This window comes from Chrysemys picta, chromosome 7, assembly GCF_011386835.1.
Source record: "Chrysemys picta bellii isolate R12L10 chromosome 7, ASM1138683v2, whole genome shotgun sequence".
Taxonomy (NCBI): Eukaryota; Metazoa; Chordata; order Testudines; family Emydidae; genus Chrysemys; species Chrysemys picta.
In genome coordinates, this window is record NC_088797.1 from 55,558,350 (window position 1) to 55,576,706 (window position 18,357).

At 42.9% G+C, this 18,357-nt stretch overlaps 1 protein-coding gene across 7 annotated transcripts in view; it reads left to right on the forward strand.

The window, feature by feature from the left end:
• SEC24C (SEC24 homolog C, COPII coat complex component) overlaps positions 1-18,357 on the forward strand; it is an 81,062-nt gene that overhangs the window by 6,539 nt on the left and 56,166 nt on the right. For 2 of the 7 annotated variants that reach the window (XM_005285591.4, XM_005285592.4), the window contains exons 2-4: positions 6,741-6,943; positions 14,850-14,936; positions 17,307-17,448. In XM_005285591.4, the coding sequence (XP_005285648.1) occupies positions 6,769-6,943; positions 14,850-14,936; positions 17,307-17,448 (404 nt within the window). In that variant the 5' untranslated portion in view covers positions 6,741-6,768. Of the gene's footprint in view, positions 1-6,740; positions 6,979-14,849; positions 14,937-17,306; positions 17,449-18,357 lie in introns of all 7 variants that reach the window. The other 5 variants (XM_005285595.4, XM_005285593.4, XM_065551492.1 and 2 more) reach the window with 3 other exon arrangements.

An 18,357-nucleotide genomic window follows, 5' to 3' on the forward strand; every position in this document is an offset into this window, starting at 1 on the left:
TAGCATGGCATGCAGCTCTGCGTAGAAGCGGCATGTTTGCGGCTCTGCTCCGGATCTTCCGTTTGCCTCTCTGGCTTTGTGGTAGACTTGCCTTAGCTCCTTAATTTTCACGCGGCACTGCTGTGCATCCCTGTTATGGCCTCTGTCTTTCATGGCCTTTGAGACTTTTTCTAATATTTTGCCATTTTGTTTACTGCTACGGAGTTCAGCTACTGATTCATCTCCCCATATGGCGAGCAGATCCCGTACCTTCCGTTCTGTCCATGCTGGAGCTCTTTTGTGATCCTGGGACTCCATCATGGTTACCTGTGCTGATGAGCTCTGTGTGATCGCCTGTGCTCTCCACGCTGGGAAAACAGGAAATGAAATTCAAAAGTTCGTGGGGCTTTTCCTGTCTACCTGGTCAGTGCATCTGAGTTGAGAGTGCTGTCCAGAGCGGTCACAATGAAGCACTGTGGGATAGCTCCCGGAGGCCAATAACGTCGAATTCCGTCCACACTACCCCAAATCCGACCCGCAAAGGCCGATTTTAGCGCTAATCCCCTCGTCGGAGGTGGAGTAAAGAAACCGGTTTAAAGGGCCCTTTAAGTCGAAAAAAAGGGCTTCGTCGTGTGGACGTGTCCAGGCTTAATTCGATTTAACGCTGCTAAATTCAACCTAAACTCGTAGTGTAGACCAGGCCTGAGTCTCTAAGGTGCCACAATTACTCCTGTTCTTTTTGCTGAAGTAACCTAGTGATTGTCAGTAATGACAGTAATGACCACTGTTTGTGACAGTGTTAGCACGTTAGCATCAAAACTGCCTAATGGAATTCTGTGTAGCTAGTAGTGAGTAGTAAAGTGATTAGCCATGTTTAAGTGTTTTTGATACAGAAGTTGCTAATGCAGATTCCCAATGTACAAAATACAAGTGCAGTTTTTTCCCTAAAAAACCTTATAGGCTGCCTTCAAACATGAAGAATAATAAAAAAGCACATGCTAATTTTTTGCCTTTGTGGATTCTTTGTGGGGAGAGGGAAATATTTATATAATCTTATAGTGAGAACTGAGTTTCTTCGATGAAAGGTCCATGACAATAGTACTAGTATTTATACTTCATATACAAACCAAATACCTTCCAACTCTTATGCCAACTTCCTATTTAAATTGCTACCTAGTGTTTTCATCATATCAAGCATTAAAATGGGAATGTTTTATCCCTTTAATATTCTCAGTGGTGGACTTCCAGCAGCCACAAATACATTAAAATCTACTGCAGCATTGTGATCAGGGTAACTATACTGTGGACATAGCTTGACTGCAGATGTAATGTTCAGTTTTCCTTTCGATATGATCTGTATGGATCTTTAAGAATTTGTATCTATACAGATGCTCTACTCAAAGAACTACAATTACTTCTCAGGAAACATTTTTGCATATGGCGTCTAAGATCTCCCCAGTCACTTGGCTTCCTGGTTGAGCTTAGGGACCCTGGATTTAACATGTCAGCAAGCTGTGATAGCTGACATAGGCCTTGTCTTCACTAGGATAATAGGTATTTTAAAACATGTCAAAATTCTATGGTAATCAAAACAGTTGCTGTTACAACATGTTAGCTGGTTGAGGTAATCCCTACATTCTCATTAGAGTTTACCTCAACCAGCTAACACGTGTTAAAATTACATCTGCATCATCTGTCTAGATTTTTAGCATGTTAGCTAAACCATGTTTAAATATCTCTTTTCCTAGTGTAGCCGTGACTACACATGGTACTCCCTCACACAGATAGGGCATGGGGTGGCAAGGATATGAGGGGCAGAGCTAAAGGTTTTTGGTATAACCAAATTTACTTTCCACAATTTTTATGTAACTGTGATCTCATCTTTGAATTTTCTGGCTTTCAGGCACTTGTATTTTTTTTACAACAGCATACTGTTAAGTCATTGCAACCTTAACTGTAAGGCTGTAAACAAGGTCTTGTGGCAGATATGGTATATCTAAGCAGGTAACACAACCAGTATATTAATGTAAAATAACAGTGGGGATCCTCTGCTGTCTGTTGTCCATGAACCAAGCACAAAGTGGTCCACCAGCTCTCTCTGGAGCAAGCTCTCACTAGCATGTCTGGCTCTGATTTGTGTATTGTGTCTGTCACCAGAGTATTAAAGTGCTGCCTACTTTGTATTCTATTAAGAGAAAGATAGTGGATTTTTAATGACAGGTTTCAGAGTAGCAGCTGTGTTAGTCTGTATCCGCAAAAAGAAGAGGAGTACTTGTGGCACCTTAGAGACTAACAAATTTATTAGATGCATCCGAAGAAGTGGGCTGTAGTCCACGAAAGCTTATGCTCTAATAAATTTGTTAGTCTCTAAGGTGCCACAAGTACTCCTGGATTTTTAATGTGCATGAAAGGGAGGAATGAAGAGTTCCTCCATTCTGCAAGCTGCCTCTCACAACTCCATCATAGCACCATGCTCTTATTCCGGTCATTCCCTGCCCTTCCTGCTCTGGCCTTCGTGTAACTCTGTTCATGCACCTCTCCTAGCTTGAAGTTCATTCAACTTCAGTCTCAGGTCTCCCTTGAGCATTTGCCATTTTAAATGTTTTCTTATTTCACTATGGAGATCATTGGGATTTAAATTACTGTCCAGTTTATTTGAAAATCTCATCTCGACCCTATTCTGGATTCTGAATCCTTTGTACTCTGAGGTAACACTGGTCTACAATTTTTGAGAAGTCGTCTGCTTCAGAGATAAAATGTGCTATTTATTATGTATTTTGATGTGCTGAATTCAAATATGACAATTAAAACAACTGGCTACTGTTTCTAAGATATTTAAGTTTTTACATTTTATGTCTATGTATATTGTGTAGATAGTAGAGTTTTAATCATAAATTGTAAACCTAGGTCTTTTCATGTGTTTATGGTTGCTTTACATGATAATATTTCACCTGTCCTGTTTATGGAACACTTTAAAAATCAGCAAAAGGGTTATATAAATAAAATTTATTATGAAACAAAAGGCAAAAAACTATTATGTACATAGTTTAGTCCTATTCAGTGTCTACTCGGCGCTTCTTGGCTTGTCTCTTGTATTCATTAAATGGAGCATCTCTTGTCACTGTCCAGCAATAGTCTGCAAGCATTGATGGGCTCCATTTGCCCTGATAGCGTTTCTCCATTGTTGCAATGTCCTGGTGAAATCGCTCGCCGTGCTCGTCGCTCACTGCTCCGCAGTTCGGTGGAAAAAAATCTAGATGAGAGTGCAAAAAATGTATCTTTAGTGACATGTTGCAACCAAGGCTTTTGTAGGCCTTGAGGAGGTTTTCCACCAACAACCTGTAGTTGTCTGCCTTGTTGTTTCTGAGAAAATTTATTGCCACTAACTGGAAGGCTTTCCATGCCGTCTTTTCCTTGCCACGCAGTGCATGGTCAAATGCATCATCTCGAAAAAGTTCACAAATCTGAGGACCAACAAAGACACCTTCCTTTATCTTAGCTTCACTTACCTTGGAAATTTTCCACGGAGGTACTTGAAAGCTGCTTGTGTTTTGTCAATGGCCTTGACAAAGTTCTTCATCAGACCCAGCTTGATGTGTAAGGGTGGTAACAAAATTTTCCTTGATTCAACAAGTGGTGGATGCTGAACACTTTTCCTCCCAGGCTCCAATGACTGTCAGAGTGTCCAGTCTTTCTTGATGTAGCGGGAATCTCTTGCACGACTATCCCATTCGCAGAGAAAACAGCAGTACTTTGTGTATCCAGTCTGCAGATCAAGGAAGAGAGCAACAACCTTCAAATCGCCACAAAGTTGCCACTGATGGTCATAGTTTATGCACCTCAAAAGTTGTTTCATGTTGTCATAGGTTTCCTTTATATGGACTGCATGACCAACTGGAATTGATGGCAAAACATTGCCATTATGTAGTAAAACAGCTTTAAGACTCGTCTTCGATGAATCAATGAACAGTCTCCACTCATCTGGATCGTGAACGATGTTGAGGGCTGCCATCACACCATCCATGTTGTTGCAGGCTACAAGATCACCTTCCATGAAGAAGAATGGAACAAGATCACAGAACATGGAAACCCTAACATCACCTGCCAGGAGATTCCACTGCTGTAGTCTGGAGTCCAACAGCTCTGCCTTACTCTTGGGTAGTGCCAAATCCCTGACAAGGTCATTCAGTTCACCTTGTGTTATGAGGTGTGGTTCAGAGGAGGAGGATGGGAGAAAATGTGGGTCCTGTGACATTGATGGTTCAGGACCAGAAGTTTCATCCTCTTCCTCTTCCTCGTCTGACTCAAGTGAGAATGATTCTGGTGCATGATGAATGATACGTCCTTCTCCGTGGGGTAGTGGACGTATAGCTGATGGAATGTTTGGATAATGCACAGTCCACTTTTTCTTCTTTGACACACCTTTCCCAACTGGAGGCACCATGCAGAAGTAACAATTGCTGGTATGATCTGTTGGCTCTCTCCAAATCATTGGCACTGCAAAAGGCATAGATTTCCTTTTCCTGTTCAACCACTGGCGAAGATTTGTTGCACAAGTGTTTCAGCATATCTGTGGGGCCCACCTCTTGTCCTGATCTCCAATTTTGCAGCCAAAATAAAGGTGATAGGCTTTCTTAACCATAGTGGTTATATTGCGCTTTTGTGATGCAAAAGTCACTTCACCACAAACATAGCAGAAGTTATCTGCACTGTTCACACAAGTACGAGGCATCTCTGCTCACTTTGGCTAAACAGAAATGTGTCCCTTTGCAAAATCAAACACTGACAAATAAGAGAGCACGACACTGTATGATTTCTAGAGCTGATATAGGGCAATTTGTTCAGCAGAGTGATGTAAGCTTCGTTATGATTGCATCATCCATGACTTCTAGGAATAACATGATGCAATTCATATCATGTATGATGCAATACCAGCTTCAGATTGCATCACTCATTGTTTTGCCTAAAAAGCAAGTACTGTCCAAACCCAGTCATAGATTTATTCATAGATCCAGTCAAAGATGTATTTTAGTCATTTCTGGTTTAAATTGAAATCCCTTCCCTTTAGAACTCACTTATCCTCCGTCATTCCCAAGTCAAGGGTCGTATATACTGACCCAATAACACATCTTGAAAACTAGAGCCAATCAACAATTTTAAGCATCATTTTTGTTCTCAGTGACCCAGAATTAGTAACGTTTGACTACATTTATTTCAGAAGCATTTTGGCTGTAGAGCAGTGTAATTAGTGTACATCCATTTGTGTCAAGGAAGCAAGACCTAACAGACTGAGCACAGGGCTGGGAGCCAGGAACTCTTGAGTACTGATTCCATTTCTCCTAGTGATTTAGTTAATCTTGGGCATGACACCTGTATTCCTTTAGTTTCTCTATGTGAAATGGGGGGATACCAGTCTCTTCTTATAGGTGGTGTGAGTCTTAATAATTCTACAGTGCTACAGCAGTGCTAAGTATTGTTTGAGGCATTCTGAAGCAGGTTGTGGCTTGATGGCAATTCTAAGCGGTGTTACCAGCACTTGTGTCCATTGTAAAGCATTTTCTTTATGTAGATAACCATTTTCTTCTTCCAATAATTCCAAAGGCAATTTCTGGAAGGCAAGCAGGATGGATTTGATTTAAATCTCTAGTCAGGAAGACTCAATTTAATCATGGATTTCTACATAAAAGTGCATTCTTGTTGGTTGTTATAACCTTAGTACATATTTTTCACAACTCAGAGAAAGATGTAAGTTTTGTTTTTAGAAGTTACACACTATACATTTTTTAAGTGATTTATTTTGAAAACTTTTCAGATTAGTTTTACTACTGTATCAGAAAATGATTGTTTGGTTATTTCATTTACCCAAGGTACCAAAGGTAACTGAAGCAGATAGTTCACCTCCCAATGATTTCATAAATATCTCCAATTCAACAGGTTACTCATTAATATTTGAAATATTTAAAAAAAAAAAATTAACCCCCCCCTCACCACCACCATTTTTGCTGTTAACAAGCTTGTTATCTCTGGAGACACAAATCCACAGTTTGAGAACTGCAAAATTAAATATCTCTGATGGTATCTTCTAGATTGAACACTGAGTCCCATTGGGTAGATAGAAAGATTAACCTAAATAATCTATACAGAAGCCCCTGGAACCCCATAAGATTGGGTCCCTAATCCAGGAACTATTGGAACTCATTTACAAAACTTTTCTTAAACATTACATGAATATATTGTCTTATACTATAGAATTAGAATTTATAATCCCTATTCCATGATGAGATATCTTCGAGCTATAATGTATCTTCATTAAAACTATCTTTAGATAGGTTTTTTCCTCAAAAAGCATTTTATAAAAAAATCTAATTAAAAAAAAAAATCATTGATTTTTATCCACTCTGAAGGCAAGTGAGACACTTGGGGGGGGATAGCTCAGTGGTTTGAGCATTGGCCTGCTAAACCCAGGGTTGTGAGTTCAGTCCTTGAGGGGGCCACTTAAGGATCTGGGACAAAATCAGTACTTGGCCCTGCTAGTGAAGGCAGGGGGCTGGACTTGATGACCTTTCAAGGTCCCTTCCAGTTCTAGGAGATAGGATATCTCCATTCATTCAATTAAATTCATTCATTTACCACCTATTACATTTCCTTCTCTAGCATCTCACGGTTACTAGCAGGCCAGCTCCCGCTCAGCAGCTTTCATAGCAAGGGATCCTTTTTGGACTATTGTTTTCTAATTGTGTTCTTTTTTCCTCTCCTTGCAGGTGAGACTAGTTTGGGGATGTGAACACAATGAGTGTAAACCAGCAAGCTCACACAGGGCTTCCTTATGGGCAGCCTCAGCCTGGATATCAGGGATACCAACAGTCTGGTTATGGAGGGCAGCAAATGCCTGGAGTTCATCATTCTCAGTATGGCGCTTACAATGGTCCGCTGCCAGGATATCAGCAGCCAGCCCCTCCACAAGGTACTCTTAATCAAGACTTAGCAACTTAATAGCCTGTGAGTTTGAGTGCATTGGGAATGCTTTTCCAGAGCTGATGGCCTACTGTTAGCTAAATTAATATTTTATGGTATAACTTCTCTTTAATATGAACAGTACTGTATGCTAACTCTTCAGAAGTCAAGGTAAAAAGTGGGTTTTCTTGTGGTGCAGCCTCACAGTGTTGCTTATCATTTGGTGGCATAGAAGCCATTTGACCAGCTCACTCTTGCTCCTGAAAGATGAGGGCATGCGATCTGTGATTAGGGTGACCAGACCACAGAGATGAAATATCGGGACGCGGGGGGGGGGGGGGCGAAGCAAAAAAAAATGGCGGCGGAGCCAAAAAAAAAAAAAAAAAAGCAGTTTCGCAGGGGCGGGGGGGGCATTAGCAGGCCCCAGCCGCGCCGGGCGCACGTGCTGCCCACCCCAGGGCAAAAGCTGGCCCCGATGCAGAAGGGGCTAGGGATAAAGAGGGCAGGGGGGGGACAAGAAACAAAGTCCGGGGCTGGCCACGGCGCGGGCGTGCAAGGGGCCAGGGCTGGCACAGCCGAGCCACAGCAGCGGCCGGTCACCTGCGGGGCTCCAGGCTGGGCAACGGGCAGGAGCCAGGGCTTTTCCCAGCCCTGCAGAGCCTCCTGCCCCCCAGCCTGCCGTGGGCACATGCAGCGCGTCCCGCCGCCGGCAGGGAGCCCCACGCCTCTCCCGCTCGGCTGCGCTCCAGCGGCTCCTTCCAGGCGGGGCGAGCCGCTGGAGCGCAGCCAAGCAAGAGAGGCGCGGGGCTCCCTGTCAGCAGCGGGGAAGCTTATGGGGACCCCGGCTGGCCCCTCGCCCCTGTCCGCCGGCCTCCCTGCCTGGGACAAGTCTCGCCCCCGCAGCCTCTCTTCGCCGCGTGTCTCCGGCGGCCCACGCTGCCCACCCGGGCCAGAGCCAGCCCCGGCTGCTGCCTCCACAGCAGCGGCCGGTCTCCTGAGGGGCTCCCCGGGGCTCCAGGCTGGGCAACGGGCAGGAGCCAGGGCTTTTCCCAGCCCTGCAGAGCCTCCCGCTCCCCAGCCCGCCGTGGGCACATGCGGCGCGTCCCGCCGCCGGCATGGGAGCCCCGCGCCTCTCCCACTCGGCTGCGCTCCAGCGGCTCCTTCCCGGCGGGGCCGCGGCAACTTTCCCTTCCCCTCCCAGGCTCCTGGTAGTTGCCCGACCCTCCTCCTAACCTCCTCCCTCCATTGAGAGATCCAATGGGGGAAGGAGGGGGCGGAGTCGGGGTTGGGGGGGCGTGAGCGCCGGAGCAGAGGGTAAATTTCCGAACATCGGTCGGGACGCGGGACAAAGAAGGAAATATCGGGACTGTCCCGATAAAATCGGGACGTCTGGTCACCCTATCTGTGATAGTGTTGGTGAAATGACTGGTAATACTGTGGCCATATGTGTAATAAATAAATGTTACCAGTTTAAGTGGATACTGTTAATGATAGTCAAAATTAGTTCTGCTTTTATTTTGCATCTGTTTGCAAGGCAGATCTAATGTTTTCCTCCATCTTCAAAACAAATGCTGTTGTAACAAAATAATTCAGTGTCAGCAGGTAAGCAACTAAAGAGCAACTCTGCTATATACACCTCTACCCCGATATAACACGAATTCTGATATAACGCGATAAAGCAGTGCTCCGGGGGCGGGGGTTGTGTACTCTAGCGGATCAAAGCAAGTTCGATATAACGCGGTTTTACCTATAACACGGTAAGATTTTTTGGCTCCCGAGGACAGCGTTATATCGAGATAGAGGTATAGTATGATAGAGGTGAAGAAACTGAATAAGAAATGAAGCTTAAATTTCATGTTTTTAATTTGCTTTTCATAAAACAATTTGAAAATATTACCTTTTAATGTCTGTAAAGAGTTGGATTCCTAGGGCTAAAATTCTGTGTCACTCTGGGCATAGGTACTTAATATGATATCACCATCACAGCCTTTAGCCCTTCACCTTTTAATAGTGTAACACATTGTGTGCATGATTTAAATCACTTCTACTAAGATGACAGTAGTTCAAATTTTCGTTAGGGACCATTATGGAAAGTTTAATGTTTGACTTTTTACTGTAATCAGTGTCTGGAAGTTAGTTCTGGGGGGGAAAGATAACATATTCTCTGTTCACTCCTTTTGATGTCTATGAAATGAAACTGCCAAGTGGCTTCCTGTCTGATACTACAGTGATTGTAAGGCATGAAAGTACTTCTCTTTTCAAGACGAGTGGCTGTTTTTATTTTTACCCCTTTCCGCTGAGTTCTGTTTTGGTTGCACTAGCAATAAAACACTGCTCAATTACAGATGTAGTTGAAATACTATTTGCAAAAATCTAAGATCCTGAATGCCTCAGTAAATTGGTGGCAATGGGATATGAATCTTTTTGCCTCTAGATCACCAGAACAAAACCAGCTCAGGTCAATAGTGACTGAAAGGTGTCAATATGTGATGGCTGTTGGTTGGTTGAAGTGCAGTGAGTTTGGTCTGACCTGTTCCCAGTGGACAGAGGCTCACATCCCAAAATACCATTTTACAATAAAGATAAGATCAGTGATTAAATGGGGCACGGGGCCTACTTTTCATGTCATGCTTAGAGGTGGTTCTCTCAGGTTATAGTGGAAGCATATTAGTGGGATAGTGTGAAGGATGCTTGAATTACCTGATTGTGTGTACTGTACAACTTTTGCAGATAGTTCCAGGGACCAAAGCCTTTAATCTATCAGTCGAGCACTTCTCACCGGCATGAAATTGACTAGCTCTTTTAAAAAGCTTGTATGTGACTGGGGAGGAGGAGAGAAGAAATGTAGGATGCTCTGAGTATTAACATAACAGCCAGAAGTGGACATTTGTTTCTATGACTGCCAGACATGGGAAATGGAGGGAGACAAGCAACACAGCATCAGGGGAGGACAGATGAAGTTACAGTGAATTTAAATTAGATGAATGGATCCTTAGTCCGAGGAACATGAAACTACTGACACTGACACATATTCCTGAAACTTCAGCTGAGGGTTAAGTACTTCATCAAATTTTTTTTCTACTTGGTATTGTATTATCAGGGACCTGATAAACGTGCAGCCATATATATTACTTTAAATGCAGGCAACTTTAAAAGGATTCAAGAGGTGGGGTGGTTTTCCCAGCAACTTCTCCCTTCCTCTGCTGCTTGCATCACCTTCTGGAGCTGGCCAACTTCCTTCTCTCATTCTTCCTTTTTTTGGCCAGCTGTCTGGCCATCTCTTCTCCTCCCTATCACATATAAAGGTGTATCTCACATACTGGTGGTAGGATTCATTTGCTCTGCATGATGTATAGGCCAGTCCAGAATTGTAAGGGGCTGGCAGAAATTTAGCACCATGTAGCTTCAGAATTGCAGTTGGGACTACATTTAAAAAACAGCGAGGGATCTAAAAAAGGTGGCTGCTATGCCATGCTTTTAGAGGAGAAATCCCATTTTCTGATCTGACTTTTATAGTAGTGATAGTCCCAGTTGGTAGCAGAGTAGAAGAGGTGCCATGCCACTAGTTTTCACTGTAAGTGGGATAAAGACATGAGGTCACACTATTGACTGAGCAATAGCTAGTTCTTGTTTAGGCTTTTGCGAACAGGGCTGCTAACAGGGAGTTTTGCAAGGGAGTTCTCCAGGTGAAGGAGGAGCAAATACAGACCCTTGGAGACTGTGTGCTGTGGCTGGCTGAAGTACTGTGAGCTTCAAAGTAAGGTTTGAAAGCTAGAAGACTCTGTTAATTGGCTGAGCCTTAGTCAGTGGGCGGGGCTATCAAGAAGGCCAGGCCTTTATAAAGCAATGAGTAAGTGACCAGGGAGTTTTGCAAGGGAGTTTGGAAGTGGAGTGGGAAGGGGGTAAGGTTCACTTGCCGTTCTTTAAAACCTGTAAACTAACTATATTCAAAACTTCTTGATTTAAACAATACCCTTTCATTAACTTAGGTAGCTGTAGGAGAGAATGCAGGCAGAAGCCCAGCAGCAGAGTGGGGGCTACCCAGTTTATTGTGCTGAGTGCAGCATGTATGATTACCTGCCCTGTGGGCAGGTGGCGTATATGTGCATTCAGTGTAATGAGCTCTTGGCCCTCAGAGACTGCGTACTGGCTTTGGAGGCCAGGGTGGCAGAATTGGAGGAGCTAAGGGGGAGCAGTGAGGTATGTTGATGAGGCTTTCCGGGACACTGTAGAATTGTCCCACCTCCGGTCAGACAGCCCCTGTGCTGTTGAGGAGGATGAAAGGTCCAGGAAAGTAGAGCAGTCAACGGGAGCAGAGGGAAACCTTCCCATATTTGGGACCCTCCTTCCAGATGGTGTTGGGATATCCTTTTGCACTGAGGTTACCTCTCCAGGGGAGGGAACTCCAGTCACTAGGAAAAGGCAAGTGTTAGTAATGGGAGATTAAATCATTAGAAACATAGATAGCTAGGTTTGTGATGACCAGGAGAACCATATGGTGACTTGCCTGCCTGGTGCGAAGGTTGCGGATCTCTTGAGGCTTCTAGATAGACTTATGTGTAGTGCTGGGGAGGAGCCGGTGGTTGTGGTACATGTAGGTACCAATGACATAGGGAAGGGTAGAAGAGACGTCCTGGAGGCCAAATTTAGTCTGCTAGGGAAGAGACTGAAATACAGGACTTCTATGGTGGCATTCTCAGAAATGCTCCCAGTTCCACGCGCAGGGCCAGGTAGGCAGGCAGAGCTTCAGAGTCTCAATGCGTGGATGAGACGATGGTGTAGAGAGGAGATGCATTAGGAACTGGGGAAACTTTTGGGATAGGGGGAGCCTATACAGGAGAGATGGGCTCTACCTAATCCAAAGTGGAACCAGACTGCTGGAACTTAACATTAAAAAGGTTGCAGAGCAGTTTTTAAACTGAGAGACGGGGAAAAGCAGACTGCTGTAGAGGAGCACATGGATCGAACAGAGACTTCTCTTAGAGGAGAGTCTAGTGATAGAGATTCTCTATGTTTTAGTCAGGAGGAGAGGATGGAACAGGATAATCTAGGGGCCAGATCAGACAAGAAACAGTCACATAAAAAAGAATCGGACACATCAGAAAAGGGCAGACAATTAAACAGTGACAATTTTTTAAAGTGCTTCTATATAAATGCTAGACGTCTAAATAATAAGATGGGTGAACTAGAGTGCCTCGTGATAAAGGAGGATATTGATATAATAGGCATCACAGAAACCTGGTGGACTGAGGACAATCAATGGGGCAAAATCATTCCCAGGGTACAAAATATATCGGAAGGCCAGAACAGGTTGTGTGGGGGTGGTAATATATGTGAAAGAAAATGTAGAATCAAATTAAGTAAAAAATCTTAAGTGAATCCACATGTTCCATAGAATCTCTATGGATAGTAATTTCATGCTCTAATAAGAATATAACATTAGGGATCTATTATCGACCACCTGACCAGGACAGTGATAGTGATGAAGAAATGCTAATAGAGAGGCTATCAGAATTAAGAACTCAATAATAGTGGGGGGATTTCAATTATCACCATATTGACTGGGAGCATGTCACCTCAGGACCAAATGCAGACACAAAATTTCTCGATACTTTAAATGACTGTTTCTTGGAGCAGCTGGTACGGGAACCCACAAGGGGAGAGGCAACTCTCAATTTAGTCCTGAGTGGAGTGCAGGAACTGGTCCAAGAGGTAACTATATCAGGACTGCTTGGAAATAGTGACCATACTATAATAACATTTAACATCCCTGTGCTGGGAAGAACACCTCAACAGACCAACACTGTGGCATTTAATTTCAAAAAGGGGAACTATGCAAAAATGAGGGGGTTAGTTAAACAGAAACTAAAAGGTACAGTGACTAAAGTGAAATCCCTGCAAGCTGCATGGACGCTTTTCAAAGACACCATAATGGAGGCCCAACTTAAATGTATACCCCAAATTAAGAAACACAGTAAAAACTAAAAAAAAAAAGAGCCACCGTGGCTTAACAACCATGTAAAAGAAGCAGTGAGAGATAAAAAGGCATCTTTTAAAAAGTGGAAGTCAAATCCTAGTGAGGTAAATAGAAAGGAACATAAACACTGCCTAATTAAGTGTAAAAATGTAATAAGAAAAACCAAAGAGGAGTTTGAAGAACGGCTAGCCAAAAACTCAAAAGGTAATAACAAAGTGTTTAAGTACATCAGAAGCAGGAAGCCTGCTAAACAACCAGCGGGCCCCTGGACCATGGAGATACAAAAGGAGCGCTTAAAGACGATAAAGTCATTGCGGAGAAACTAAATGGATTCTTTGCTTCAGTCTTTACGGCTGAGGTTCCCAAACCTGAGCCGGTTTTTGCAGGTGACAGATGTGAGGAATTGTCACAGATTGAGGTGTCGCTAGAGGAGATTTTGGAATTAATTGATAAACTTAACAGTAACAAGTCACCAGGACCAGATGGCATTCACTGAAGAGTTCTGAAAGTACTCAAATGTGAAGTTGCGGAACTATTAACTATGGTTTATAACCTGTCCTTTAAATCGGCATCTGTAGATCTCACAAAAAACTAAGTGATTGGGCAACAAAATGGCAAATGAAATTTAATATGGATAAATGTAAAGTAATGCACATTGGAAGAAATAACCCGAACTATACATACAATATGATGGGGGCGCTAATTTCGCTACAATAAATCAGGAAAAAGAACTTGGAGTCATCGTGGATAGTTCTGTGAAGACGTCCACGCAGCGTGCAGCGTTGGTCAAAAAAGCAAACCAGATATTAGGAATCATTAAAAAGGGGATAGAAAATAAGACAGTGTATTTTATTGCCCTTATATAAATCCATGGTATGCCCATATCTTGAATACTGTGTACAGGTGTGGTCTCCTCATCTCAAAAAAGATATATTGGCATTAGAAAAGGTTCAGAGAAGGGCAACTAAAATGATTAGGGGTTTGGAACGGGTCCCATATTAGGAGAGATTAAAGAGGCTAGGACTTTTCAGCTTGGAAAAGAGGAGACTAAGGGGGGATATGATAGAGGTATATAAAATCATGAGTGATGTAGAGAAAGTAAATAAGGAAAAGTTATTTACTTGTTCCCATAATACAAGAACTAGGGGCCACCAAATGAAATTAATGGGCAGCAGGTTTAAAACAAATAAAAGACTGTGCGCTGTGTGAAGAAGAACTTCCAAGTTGTGGAACTCCTTGCCTGAGGAGGTTGTGAAGGTTAGGACTATAACAGCGTTTAAAAGAGAACTGGATAAATAAATGGTGTTAAGTCCGTTAATGGATATTAGCCAGGATGGGTAAGGAAGGGTGTCCCTAGCCTCTGTTTGTCAGAGGGTGGAGATGGATGGTAGGAGAGAGATCACTTAATCATTGCCTGTTGGTTCACTCCCTCTGGTGCACCTGGCATTGGCCACTGTCGGTAGACGGGATACTGGGCTAGATGGACATTTGGTCTGACCCAGTACGGCCATTCTTATGTTTTGTTAGTGAAATGTGGAATAAACCTACCATGGGCTGAGCTTGTATGAATGTTTCATAGGAGATAGTTGCTTTTCTGGCAAGGTTTTTCCTGGGAAAAGCAGTCCTATAGAGTTCTCTGAATGCCATGTTGCTGCTAGAATACTTGTTGTTGACCAGGCTCAATACTAGTTAAGCCTGCACTATCTACAATGGTTAGGTGTTGCCCATTAGTAGTACATTTTGTAGACAATAGCATAGTAATATGGAGTAGCAGAGTATAGGGAATATTTCAGGATTTGTGGGGTATAACAAATAGAGCCATGCTACATCTCTATGGGTTTCTCTGCTCTAAAGCCAACAGACTTCAGCTGGCATTGTCGAGTTCACCTCTGAGTACTGTCTCTCAGGCTTTACTTGCTGGTGTGTTTTGTCTTTCCAGGTTACTTTTCTTCCTTGGGGTTCCCTTCGAAGGGCTCTTCTGTTTCTCTCAACTCTGACACTCCTACTCTTGCACCTAACTTCATAGGTAAATGGAGTCTTCTGTGTGGGAGTGTTTGTGATGTTGGCGTCCTGCTGTCCATACAGCAAAAAATAGTTTCTCTGCTAAGTGTCTCTGTGAAATCTGTTATGTTCACATTTGATCTGAGCGTTTTGTTTCAAGGAAGTGGTGAATATGCACTTTGCTACTCAGTTGCAGGTTGATGGTATCCTCACTGTTCTACTCCCTGGCAGCCCTCCAGAAACATACAGAGCGTATAAAGAAAGAATCTTAGTAGAAATTCCTGAAGATTGCCTGATTTAGACTGAACTACAGCTATGTTTGTCTATCCTGTTAGTTTAGGTGAGGTCAAAATTGGGGCTAATCCACTAAAACAATTTCACTATAAAGAGAGATTGAGATTTTTGTCAAAGTATCTTTAGTTTCAGGATAGTGTAGATGGTAAATGAAATGGCCCAATGGGGTCTGCACTGCAAAAGGGCAATGTCTTTAGCTGAGGATAAAGGTGGACAGAGGGGCTTTAGCGGTGACACTAATATTTCCAGGTAATATTGGCCAGCAGCAATTTTAAAGTAAATATTTTCCAGTGATTTCTTGGAGCAATTGCAAGGAAATGATTAAAGAAATGCATTCATAACTAGCGTTGATGTATTTGCAAAAGACTCTGAGTTCTGTCAACAAAGTTAAATCACCTTTGAACATTTCATTCATGTGTTTATGCATTTTAAACTATGCTAACATTAGAGCAGTCTCACTATCCCCTTCTAGGAATCAGTCTAGATATGCTTTTCAGATGCCTGGGATAGACCCACGGTAAGGTTGTATCCCACAATTCCTAACAGTTTTGCAAGGAGGCTGTTTCATTATGGGAAGGAGACCCCCAAAATGCCTTAAAGTTTCTTAAATGAAATTAAGTGCCAATAGTCACCCATCTCAAAAAAAGATATAGCAGAAATAGAAGGGGCTCAAATGAGCAACTCAAACGATTAGAGGTCTGGAGGGACTTCTGTATGGGAAGAAAAGATAAAAAGTATTAGGATTGTTTAGTTTAGAGAGGAGACAAATGAGATGTGACTTATTGGAGGTATATAAAAAACGAATGGTATAAAGTAAATTTAAATGTCCCCTTATTCTTGGTATTGTGAGGCAAGGCAAATAGGGCATTCAGTGAGATTTTGGCAATTAATTTAAAACTTATAAAGGGGAAAAACTTGTTCACATAAGGCATAATTAGCTCATATAACTTATTCCATGCTATCTCTGAGGCCAGGTGCATAGTAAATTAAAATAAGACCATGCTTATATAGGCAGAATAAAATGTATGAATATAAGCCCATCTTGATTGTGTGCAAAAAACCAACTTCCTGGGATTGAAAAATAGCTTCCCCTATGGCAGTTTATTTCATAACTCCATTATGGGGATACTAGCAGCATACTATGAAATATCTGGTACTGGCCACTGCCGGGATACCACTAGTGGTCCAATATGATATAGCAATTTTGTTTTAAGTCCTCTGCATCTAGTCATATGTATAATAATACAAATACATGTTTTTTATGGCTAGTTGTCTTGATTGTGCTACTAAGTATCCATAAGTGTGTTTGTCAATGTGATCATACCAAATCTATGCTTGTGCATTCTGTTTTGGAAGTAGACACTGAAAGCACTTCTTTGGCAGTGCCCTATGTGCTGGGGGACTGATAAGGAAGACAGACTTAATTTCACTGCACAGTTATGTCCACATGGCAACTGAAACAGTTTGATCTAACAAATATGAGACTAAGTCTGTTAACCACTATTCACAGTCTCCAAAAACTTCAATTTAGACATGTTGTTCCCAGTTATATTACAAAAAATATAGTGCCAGGAAACAATTTTGTAAATGGTTCCAGCAAATGCTTTTCATCTGCCAGTGCGTACGGGGAAAGTGACCCAATGTTGACATAAGATCCCACCTGACCACTTCCCTTACTTGGGTTTGAAAATAATTTAGCCAGTAGCATAAAGGGGGGTCACACCACTGTTACTGTAAGGATGATGGACATTTGGGCCTTGTCTTTTGCTGACTCTTTGGTCAATGCTACCACTGGTGAACTTCCACTGCTGAGACTTAACCGAATATCATCTAGACCTCTTCTGAGTGGAGGTAGACAACACTGTGGCTAAAAGTGCTGGCAGCCTGTTCATGCTAGGGCTTTCACTGTTGCTATAAATGGAGCTGCATTGATGCTTCAGCAATGGTGAAAGGTCAGTGTAGATACTGCCTTTGTTCACAAATCATTAATCTCCTCTTGCATACAGATTCTTGTTTCCCTTAGTTTTGGGTACCTGGTCAGTGCTGGTAGATTTCTGTGAGGTAATCTATGCAATTAATATTTCTCTCTGTGTATCCCTAGGTACATTAAGAGCTCCCCCTACGTCTGGAGCGCCCCTACCAACCTCTGGTGCACCTGTTCCTGCTGGCCAGCCAGTGTATAGTCAGTTTGGGCAAGGAGATGTGCAGAATGGGATTGCAACTTCAGCAGTCCAGATGCAAAGGTACTTATGAGAAGAGCAAGTCATAGGAAAGGCTTCGGCCACCTTAAATCTATCAAGCTACTAGAGCACAATACTACTTTCCTCCCGCCCCGCCCCCCCAAAGAAGGACAAAAATACTTATGGTCTCTTAACTTGTGCTTTAGGTAGCAAAGAGATTTTGAAGTGGCTTCAGATTTTTTTTTGTCTTACTGCCACTTGTGAAACAATGTAAAAGGGAAAGGAATATAATCAAAACATCAGTGAAACTCAATGAGCAGACTTCTCAGAGGTTCTGAGCATACCCAGTTTCTTTGGCATCAGTGTGGCCGGGGAGTTCTCTCAGCCACTTTGAAAATCAGGCTAGAAACCCCTCCCCCCCCTTTTTTTTAATTCCTTTAGAATAATATCTCATGAGCTTGAAACTCTGTTAGTTCCTGAAACATTCTGCTCTTGTTAGCTATGTCAGAGTTGCTCATGAGCGCAGGGCTGTTGTCTTTGGGTTTTTTAGGTGAGAACATTGACACTTGGATGCAGACCATATTTAAAGAATTTCATGTGCTTAAAATATAGGTGAGTAGGAAGGGGTCCAAACTTTGAATCAATCAGATTTGAGTCACTGAGCTTTATGGAGTAACTCTCTCTTCCCTCCCCCCACCCTTTATTTTATTATGCCAGTGGTCTCCAACCTTTTTATGCCCAAGATCACTTTTTAAATTTAAAGACAATCCAGGATCTATCCTGCCACTTCCCCAAGGCCCCGCTCACTGCATTTTCCGCCACACCCCCTCCCCGGTGCTTGCTCGCTCTTCCCCACCCTCACTCACTTTCACTGGGCTGGGGCAGGGTGTTGGGGTTCGGGAGGGTGTGCGGGCTGTGGGTTGGGGCAGAGGGGTTTGCAGTGTGAGAGGGGGCTCCAAGCTGAGCCTGGGG